The sequence below is a fragment of the Macrobrachium nipponense genome, chromosome 26 (assembly GCF_015104395.2).
Source record: "Macrobrachium nipponense isolate FS-2020 chromosome 26, ASM1510439v2, whole genome shotgun sequence".
Taxonomy (NCBI): Eukaryota; Metazoa; Arthropoda; class Malacostraca; order Decapoda; family Palaemonidae; genus Macrobrachium; species Macrobrachium nipponense.
The window spans coordinates 25893728-25904645 of record NC_087215.1 but is presented as its reverse complement, the minus strand read 5'-3'; the positions used below and the strand labels follow the sequence as shown (position 1 = coordinate 25904645).

The 10918-nt window shown below is 37.3% G+C and overlaps 1 protein-coding gene across 3 annotated transcripts in view; it reads left to right on the top strand.

Annotated features, from left to right (window-relative positions):
- The window catches only part of LOC135200079 (cholesterol transporter ABCA5-like), a 271083-nt gene that overhangs the window by 112613 nt on the left and 147552 nt on the right, over positions 1 to 10918 (top strand). For all 3 annotated transcript variants that reach the window (XM_064228374.1, XM_064228377.1, XM_064228375.1), the window contains exons 5-10: positions 1687 to 1810; positions 4596 to 4822; positions 5478 to 5664; positions 8599 to 8745; positions 9483 to 9630; positions 9785 to 9861. In XM_064228374.1, coding sequence (XP_064084444.1) covers positions 1687 to 1810; positions 4596 to 4822; positions 5478 to 5664; positions 8599 to 8745; positions 9483 to 9630; positions 9785 to 9861 — 910 coding nt within the window. The remainder of the gene's footprint in view (positions 1 to 1686; positions 1811 to 4595; positions 4823 to 5477; positions 5665 to 8598; positions 8746 to 9482; positions 9631 to 9784; positions 9862 to 10918) is intronic.

Below are 10918 nucleotides of genomic sequence, written 5' to 3'. Positions count from 1 at the left end.
TTATTTGAAAATATTAATAAATATACATAGTACATAGTGTACCATAAAAATCTCTCATCTCAGTCGAGAGAGAGAGAGAGAGAGAGAGAGAGAGAGAGAGAGAGAGAGAGAGAGAGAGAGAGAGAGAGAGAGAGAACACTCCCTCCCCTCCTGTCACATTACTTGATTTATATAACAGCTTTAGTACCTGGAGTTAGAGAGAGAAGACTGGGATTTCCTTCATTCTTACATAATTTTTATATTTATAAACTAAAATCTTACTAATTCACTGCAGTATTTTCTTTAATGAATTGACTGCTCTTTAAAGACATTAATGTTAATATTTGAAAATTAATAAATCATTTATTCAACATACATCTCTGTAAGAGAGAGAAAATTATTATTGTTATTATGTGATATCATTTAATCTTATTAAACTTACTAATACAGTATTGATCAATGTTAATATTTGAAAATTAGTAAATCAGTTTTGTATCAAGAAAATAACTTCAAAGTACAGTAATTAGTGATTATTTATTGTCGGAAAAACCAGCGAATCGGCGAATCCCCGCAAATAAGGGGTAGATATGATCCAGAGAGAAATCCGCTAATCAGTGAGTCTGCGAATCCGGAGAACGCGAATATGGGGAGCCAACTGTACAGTGGTCCCCCCGTATTCATGGGCGATGGGTACCAGACTCTCTCTCTCTCTCTCTCTCTCTCTCTCTCTCTCTCTCTCTCTCTCTCTCTCTCTTTTTTTTTCTCTTTTTTTCTTCTCCTCTCCTCTTCTCCTCTCTCTCTCTCCCCCCCCGTGAATAGTTAGAACCTGCAAATAGTTGGAACTCCTATAAAAATGCTTTTTAGTTAAAACTAAAAAGAAAACCCATTAAAAGTTTTTATACCTGGTTTTTTATTAGTTTTATCACAAAAAGTGCATTTTATGATGAAATTGATAAAAAAAAACCCCAGAAATTTGTGCATATTTCTCACAGAAGAGACCGTGAATAGGCAAATTTTCCGCGAATAATGCAGGGAAATGTTCCAGAGAGAAATGTGAGAATGCATAAGTCTACAAATGTGGAGAACGTGAATATGGGGGTCCACTGTATTTGGGTTGTTATGGGTAATGGTTTGCCATCTTTGGAAAGGGAGCCTTGGCTTCCCTCTCCTGAGTAGGAAAACCAGAATATTTTCTTCATAACCTTGCGTTACAAAGGCTCTACTGTGACAGTTTTTGTCTTTTCGGTCAGATATTCTTTGCTTGAAGTTAATGCTAGTTCATATGACTTTATGGCCCTTGGGATAATTTGTTTCCATTCATACTGGGAAATAGCAAGAATTCTTGCCCTGCAGTATTCTAACTTTATGTTTATATTCTCTGTCCTCTCAGCTGCATTAGTTCAATGTTAGAAATAGACAGTCTATCACAGTTCCTTTGTTTTTTATGTAACTTCCTCAGTGCTTTGGTTAAGATGTTGTGCACAAAATTTTTAAAAGTATGTTTTAGAAATAAGAATTTGGAATGACCACCTCTTAGCCCTTATGACTGGTTTTTTCCACTTGTTCTTTTATTTGTATGGTGTCAGTCTTAGCAAATAGCTCAAAATTTATTCCACCTGATAAGCACCAGAATTTTTTGGTAATTGGTCTTTTTTCCGAGTACAAGAATTATTTTAATATGTACTATTTTATTTAAAATTCTTACAGGTATGGTGCTGGCAAGGATTGCAGGGAAACTGAGGGTCTTAGTTCCTATAAATGTCCTGCAAATTCTTATTTTACCTCAAGCTTTGCTGTTATTCAGAGTCTAATCGACACTGCTTTGATTCAGGTACCTCTTTAATTTTTTTTTAAATAGCTTATTTGTTATTAACTGACGAAACAAAGTCAAGCTGAATGGGACTTTTTGAAAGAGACTTTGTCAGATTTTGCTAAGTCACATCTATTTATAAACTTACAGTACAATATCTAGTACATAAACTTTAATATTATATTAGCCTTTTATGCATCTGAGCAGATCATCCAGACTCTCCAAATAATACGAAAAATAAAAGTTTGCTATTTAGGAGCTAAGCAATTGAAGGCTGAATATGCTTGTCAGGAGAATGCGCTATTATCACTAGGTCCTGAGTGGATTTAAACCTATATGGCATTGGTAGGGTGGGTGGTACTTGTCATGGGGATGATGGGGGATGTTGCAGCCCTGGGTGAATGGCTGGAGAGGAAAGGCTGTTTAGTCTTTTGTTTAGGAGGTGAGTTGGGTGCTGGTGGCTCAGTCCTCAGTAAGAATGTTAGACACAACTACCACCACTTTGGTGTCCTTCATGCAGCTTGGGCTATCTTTCACTGACAGTGGAGACATCACACTAGTGGTATGGCTGTCTGGTGGTGTGGTTTTTTATCACACGCTACTAAGTAGAAGCAGTTGTTAAGAAGTCAAATGTGGAGCATTTGACTTCTTAAATTTCAACTTTTTTTACTTTGAATAAAATTTAAAATTATGCTGTGGTCATAAAATCCAAGAATACTACCCACTGGAAAAGAGATACGTAATGCCATCTAAGTCATGTGAGAAGGCACAGCCTTAAACAATGTGAGTAATAGAGGCAAGTGTCAAGCCTCAGAATACAGAACTAGTGCCTTGGCTGCCTTTATGTGTTGAATATATAGCAGATCTAGCTTTAGGCTTTATTTAGCAAAGCTTAATAATACAGAGGAATTAGTGAATCCTTTTCCCTTTCACTCATGACACATTTCTTTAATATGGAGAGAAACTTCCATAGAATATGCCATGCAAGTTGTAGACTTGATTAGAGAGGATAGCACTGAAACTTTAGTGGGTCTTAATGCTAGTCAGAAGAAAATTCAGAGTATTGGTGTCAGGAGAATCAGTAATAATGCAATAAGTGTCAAGGATGAAACATGGATTGAATCCTCTGTAGTCAGTAGGTGTCTCTCAGTAGAAGTAGGAGTATCATGAGTGTGGGCATAGGCAGGAGTGTGGCTGTGTATGGGTGAGTGACTCAAGGCAGTAGTGTGGCCATATCTAGATGAGTAGAGGCAAGTGCATGAGAAGGCACAGGTAAAGAGTGAAAGTTTATTGTGCCATGGGACACATCACTGGTTATAGTTGTAAATGTGCAAATGGCTGGTAGTAATAGGAGGTCTGGAGTTTTGCTTGAGCAAATCAGTAAAGGAAGCACTAGCAGCATTGCCAGATACCGCATGACTGTGTGATTCCCGTAATGAAGTTGAATCTATAAGGGCCCATAGTGTGACTGTAGTAGGTGGAACTAGGAGTTTGAAAGCCACTGTAAACTTGAAAAACTTCCCGAGTCAAGTGCATGCATGACAAGACCCAAGGGTATGCCTTGATCCAGAGCCAGGAACAGAGCATCATAAGCACCTCCAAATGAAGTATGTGGTAGTGAAGGGACACTCAGTACATTTGAAGGTACAAGAATAACTAGTTGTAAAGGACTGATGCCGAGAGAATTGCTGGCTCCTAGAGTTATGTTGGTGCTGGGAGAACAGAGAGTACTGGGTAAGGTTAGGTATTATAATCCTCAGGGCTTTAAACAGAATCAATTTTCTCATGTAGATTATCTAGAAGCTGATGCAAGCTCTTCTCCAACTAATGTAGTGAAGAGAATAGATAGCTCCTCAGTTGACCCATCTTGATAGACTTGGAGTTGGCTAGGCTGTGGCACCTACACAGCCTGAGCCAGACGGCACCATAGCATAGCAGGATAGTTCTTGAGGCAAAGGGGGTCAGAAGCTTCACACATGGATAATAACATTATAAAAGTCAAGATAAGTTCTCACTTGTGCTGCAGTTTAGTTAAGTATACACCTGGTCCTGATACTCACTACACATCAAATGCAGGTATTTTTCCACTCTTCTTGTGATGGATAATCATACTCTTGACTCCATGTACAAATCACAAAATATACACAGGCAGTCCCCGGTTCCATTTCCGATGACATGATGAGAACCGAAAGATAACCTGGAACAGTGCGCCGAAAATCCAGTTATCGTTAGACAAGCGCTGTATAACCGGATCGCTGATAACTGTGACTGCAAATAACCGGGGACTGCTCATATACATGATTGGAAAGAGCTGTAGTTTGGTTTAATAACAAGTTAGAAGCAAAGACTAAACTTATAATATCAAAATAACAAAATGCACAAACAAAGAACTGGTAAACTTTGTGGAAGCCCTTAGACACAGAGTGGGTGACTCCGTTTACCTCCTTAAGGGGTGTGGAACCTAGATGCATACCTAGCCAGGTGGAACTAGAAGGATTTTTCCTTTTCCTTTTTTTTTCCAGTGGGTGTCTTGAAGATTGCAAGAATGGATTAAAGGCTAATATAAAGTAACTGATTTTTAATGACAAGAATCCTTTCAGACCATTGTTATTTATATCAAATTGTTATTTTGGGAAAAATATTCCTATGCTAAGAACTGAGGAGGATAGAATAATTGATTTCTTTTTATATTAGATTTCAAAGTTTGCAAATTTAAATGGAAACTTTTGATTATTTCAGTTGTACCATGAGCACAGTATATATAGCAAATTATTTTTAATTACTGCAAGACTTTCATTTATTACAGATGACTACAAAAAGGATCATGACATTGCCAAATGTCACTTTACAGCTGTATCCAAAAGATGCGTTCACGTCAGACGGAACCTTTGTGCTGCGGAGTATTGTCCCTTTGTACATGGTTTTTGCATGGGCACAGTTTATTGTGTATATGATGATGCTTGTTGTTGAAGAGAAAGAGAAAAGAATTAAAGAAGGCATGAAAATGATGGGCTTGAGGGATTCTGTCTATTGGTGAGTGTAGATCACATCCTGAGTAGTATTTTGGTATTGCCAATGTCTTAGGTATGTAGTAGTAGCATTTATTTGCTTGCAAGTTAATGATCTATAACTATTAATTATGTTTCCAGAAATAGAGGAATATTTATTGTGGACATAATGCTCCTGGTCTTCTAAGTATGCAGAAATATCTTAAAGGTGTTAGTCTTTCATTTTTCATACAAATATCAGAGATGAGTCCTAAACAACTGAATAGCAACACTGCAAAAGTTTATGGTATGGAAATTTCCTTAGTTTTCATGTCTGTGTTGAAAATGTTCTACTTTATATTTAGATTAATATCATATCAGAAGTCTACTTTGTCTATAAATTTTAAAAAGTATCTGTTGTTTTTAAAGAAGTGATACACTTTATGACTGATGGGTATGCAGGCAGTAGCAGTTTTACTTATTGGAAAAGTATTTCAAACCCAAAATTAAGCTTATAAATTTTTTCTTGTTTCATTCAAAAGTAGTCTCCAAAGTAGATAACTACTGAAAAAAGTTCTCATACATTGATCAAGATATTGCACTAGGCATTCATTGAATGCTTGTTGATTAATGTGATGTAACACGATACTACAAATACTATATGCTATTCAAGCTAGATATTCTGTTTTTCTCTTATGCAGGTTGTCGTGGTTTACGATATACGGGGGCTACGTGATCCTCTTATCTGTGATATGCATAATTATCCTTCCTCTTGCTAGGGTCTTTGTACATGTCAACATGTTCCTCCTGTTTTTGCTCTTCCTTTTGTATGGCTGCTCCTCCATTGTGTTTGCTCTGATGTTGACACCGTTTTTTAATAAGGCAAAGGTGAGCAAATCAATTTTATCATTATGTATTTTTTGGTCATTTTAAAAGTTATGGTGAAAGAAGCTTTGAAACCTATCACTTGCTATAAATGATTTATAGGTAGAGGAAAACTATCTTTTAAGCAATTGATGTGGTGAGCATCAAAACATGTTTTGTGACACTTGTTGGTCTGTTAAAAAGGGGTAGATTTATTGTATTCATATGAAAATTAAGAAAATTTATGGATATGTTGTATCATGTAAGCAGTCTCAAGGAAATGGTGCTGATAAAATGCTTGTGTAACGAATAGCATGAACAGGGTGAGGAAAGATCCATTCTCCATACAGTCTGGCTCTTACAGTCTGGCTCTTACAGTAAAATTGAAAAAGCCTGTAGTCACCTATTTCAAATTTTACTAATGCTTTAGTGCCTAGTATGTCTTTATAGCCTAGAGTTAAATCTGTAAGAAGAAAAAGATATCAATGGATGTTTTGAGATGACCACCACTTTTTTATTACAGTTGACTCTCAAATTTTGCTGGTTTCTACAGATGACTCTCAAATTTTACTGGTTTCAGGTTTGCATATATGATCACTACTTATAGAGTTTTGTCAATAATTAATGATAGTTAATTTTTGGTAAAGTTTATGGCCTTGGAATTATTAGAATTAAAGTTTTGGGCCAAAAGTTATTTGTAATTTCCAGTGTATGCAGCAAACTGGTGCCTGTAACTTCTATAAATTTCAAGGGACATCGTTTTCTTAGGTGTTCTTGGGCATGATGGTGTGCAGAAGGTTTTATGTCATCCTTGAATGGTGACTGTAAATTTGTTTTCTCTTTTGTTGCAGAGAACAGGAATGCACACTTGCTTTCAGCTGCATTTGGTACCTGTTGCCTGCCCAGTGGGGATATTACTGGTTAGAGAGGAAGCCTATGAAGGCCCTGTTTGTCAGTCTGTTTCACACTTCTCAGCCCAAGGAGGAACACAAGGACTGTATTATGGTTACTTACCTAGTTGTTCTTCATCTGGGACTGTGGACAATGTGATGGCTGTGTTTGCCACTTTTCATCAACACTTCCTCAATTCCAACCTTTTTAAAACCATTACTCCTGGCAAAATTAAGCAGATACTGCAGGGGCTTGGGTCTTCTCTTGGGTTACTTCCTGGAGGTCTTTGCTGCAGCCAAGAACTCGACGCATACCTTGTTCTGGGAAAATTCCAGTGCTTTGGCAGTAGCCTTTCCAAATGACACCACCATTCCTGATGTTGCCATTGTTCCTGCTGTTCCTGTTGCTGTTTTGGAAGCTGTTGTTGAAATTCTTGCCTCTTCATGGATGTTTGCATCAACTTCATCCTTGGTGATCCTTGGAGATGTTAAAGAGGCTTGTGATGATAAAAGGTCGAAGAAGTGCAAGTTTATTTGTCCTCATCTTCATTTTCTTCCCTCTCACCTTCCACTTTGTCTTCCATGTCTCAAGACTGGCATAACAGTCTGCTCTTACTGGTGGCCAGTCATTGGTTCTCTTGTCTGCTGAACAAGATTGTTTGGTAGACCCCATTCAGGATGAAAACTCCAGATTCTGTGTTGGCTCTCATCAGAGAGAGTCTTCATGTTTTTGAGAGACCTGAAGGATGCATATTTCCAGATATCCATCTGCCAGAACTCTGACGCACCTTTGCTTTGCTTGTGACATGACAGTCTTTCATTTCAAGGCCATGTGTGCACTGACCTTCCACAGATATTCACACGTGTTTTCACTCTAGTGTCTGTTTGGGCCCAGTTACTTGTGATCTGTCTGCTTTATATCACAATGATTAGTTGATTCCCATGTCTTGTAAGGTGCAATAGCTCTGGGATTTAGGCTAATGGCTTTCATTTTGTCTTTGCTGGTACAGAACAGCATCCTTAACCCAGGGGTTACATTGATGAAAGGTCCATTGAATGAAACAAGACTGGTATCTCTCCTACCCTTTATCATCTTCCATCTAGTAGCCTACCAGTCTATATGCACTAGTCTGGCCAGATGCAGGTAAGTTACATATAGAGCATCATATCTGTGTTACAGTAGTTAGTAGATGTAACTCCCTGTCTCCTTTTAAACAAGTGGGGTGGTGGGGTATCTTGGGTGGTAGAGCATTAGTATCATCTTTATGTCTGCTTATGATAACATTGCTACCTTTGAACCAATCACCTGTCAATTACAGGAAACAGGTATTTTAATTTTCATAGATCATAACTCCTACAAAGCCAAATACTGTCACAGGCCCCCATGAGCTTTGATATCATGTATGCAAGCTGTACAGGTGGTTATTGGGGTCATGTTTCATCTGCTTATTTACATGACTTGGAAGATGGCACTTTGCAGTTGAAAGAACACCAGTCATGTTCTTTTGGCAATACTTCCCGTGTAAGCAGTGAGCTTCCTCATAAAAGATGAAGGTTTGTACATGTATCCTGGTAGGGACAAATTGCAAATTCAAGGTAATTTGCAATTTTCTTAGATATTCTTACAGGCTAGAAATCTTTTATCATAGTCCCACCTCCAACCAATCATGATTGTCCTTGTTCCTGAGGGAAAAATTACCCTAACATTGAGTAAGGGGTGCTGGCTCTCATACCCTCCTTCATTCAGTGCCACTGGTTAACTACCTTGTTACCAAGCTTAAAGAACTGAACCCGCTTTTATTGAAGGTTTATCCATATAAAAGACTTGGTGTTTGTATATCTGGGAAAAATTAACATTACATATTTTGAATTTAATATATGTGGATTAAATTGGTTATAAGTTGTTCATTGCCAAAATTACTTTAAAGCATGTGTTTGTTATTAGTAATGTATAATTGTGGACTTTAACCATTAATAAGATTAGTTGTGAATGCTTTTGCTCTTAAAAGATTTTGTTTTTCAGATCACATGCTTTGTTATCTTATTAAAAGATATTTTTTATTTAAAGGTAGCTGGAGTTGTTGGTAATTTGACTCAGGTCGCATTCAGCTTGCTGTATTATCTTCAAGTCTATTTGGGTGACAAAATAAGTCCTGGAGCCTTTTGGGCATTGGGCCTCTTTTCTCCTTGTGCTTTCTCAATGGCAATTGACAAGGTATGGCTGTCCTATGGCAGAAATTATGTAATTTAGCTTATATTTTTATTGGCTGCATATGAATAAAATTACTGGTTTCAAGATGAGAATTTATATGATTCTGTTTTACAAAGTCTAGGTAAAAATTATGAAGCTTGAAGTAAGACTGAAGCAGGTTGTAGATGCAGTAAAGGGATTAGTTACCCATGTTTGTTGCTTCTGGCTAAAGTGAATGCTGCTTGTCTCCAGCTAGAGATAAACCTTTTGAAATGGAATATTAGCAGTAATTAATTACTACTCTCACCACCAGAATACCTTACTAGAAGTTTCTGTTTTGAATCTGAATGCCTTCTTTGAGCACTGTCTGTCAATTATTAGTTAATCTTGAGGTCTTTGACATAGTACTAAACCAAACACAGGGGTAATTTTCTGAATGCGCTTCAGTTGGTTAAAGGATGGAATGTAGCTTGAGACAGAGAAAGAGAGTAAAAGTATTTTGTTTTAATTTGTTGGTTACTGTATCCCTATGAGTATGGCCTTAGTGTGATTACTGAATAAGGACCAGTATCATGGAAAGCCTTAGTTGTTACAGTACTACAAAAATTTATGAGTTTATTAACTGTAAGACTCTGTTGGTTTTGGCTTATGTAAATGATGAATTCTGTGTATTGTAATAGCACCATTTTCCTTAAAATATGTAAGTAAGGTTTCATGTTATTTTTGATAATTAATTGGTGTTAATGTTTCATCATTTCCAGGTGCTCTTTTTTGATTTCTATGGCGGCCTTAATTTTGATCGTCTTTGGGAAGGTGAAGGCCTTCCATTTGCTGGCAGTCTTATTATGATATCAGTCGACATCTTTATGTACTTGTCACTTGCCTATTACCTAGATAATGTTGTGCCAAGTAAGAAATTCATGTTTCTTGATTTTTAGATATATATGAAAGTCATAAATAATAAATAACTATTATTTGGTGTAAAGTTACAATATTTTGATCAGATATACTGTAAATATGTAAATGAATTGTGTATTTTTCAAAGTCCATTCTGAAATTTCAGGTGAGTATGGTACTAAAAGGAAGCCATGGTTCATATTCCAAAAGTCATTTTGGATTCAGCCAGACAAGGGTATGAAGGTAAGATATCTGATTTTTGCGGGCATTTTAGAGGACTTATCTGTTCAAAGGATTTTGAATAGTGGTTCCTGACTGCTTCAGACCACTTTCACTTTCTCCTAAGAGAAGGATATTGCCCACAGATCCTTGGACAGTTTTTCCTTGGGTCCAGTGTTGGCTGCTCAACAAGTGTGACTCATCCATTGCCCCTGCAGGACAGTTTGTATTTTGCCTAAGATGGTTGTGTGGAGTAGAGAATGAATGAGATGACTGGTCTCTTTTTCTTTCTCTTTTCTCCTTTCTTCATACCTACAGGCTGTTTGCTGGAACTGACTTGATTGATGCAGGTGAGCATTGCAGCCATACTATTGCAGCACTTTTTTTTTACGCTCCATGGTTTGTTGCCTGAAGAGATATAGTACGTACAGTGGTCCCCCCGTATTCGTGGGGAATGCGTACCAGACCTCCAGTGAATAGCTCGAAGCCGTGAATACAGTGCTCCCCCCGTATTCGCAGGGATGGGTACCAGACCCCCTGCCCCATGAATAGCTTGAATCTGCGAATAGTTAAAACCCGTATAAAAACCTCAACTATGCATCGGATGCTAGATGCCATAGATTTCTTGTATTTACAATCTTTGACTATTTTTAACCGGTTTCCAGCTGACGCCAGAAGAATTATCCTAATGTTTAGACCTGAGGTTTGTTAGCTATGAAAAATACAAATGAATTAAAAATTTGTCATGTTTCTCTTTGTTATACCTGACAGGATCTCCAATTTACATGTAATTTTTAACAAAGTTGATTATTTTCCTGTTTTTATTTTGTACAAAGGAAATTTCTAAGGGGTCTGAAATTACTATTTTTCTTAGCGTATAAGATAGGTCATCTTCATCTTCACTGCAGTTAGTTTTGCATCATACATGTTTTCACAAATATTCGTTTTTTCAGCAAATTTCAGTTAAAGCCAGGTTAACTGTTGCTCAAGACTGCAAAAAATAGGGGTTAAGCATTCCCAGTGGGCATAAGAGGAAATGCAGTAGAACAAATAAGGCACACAGAGAGGACATTTCTCACTT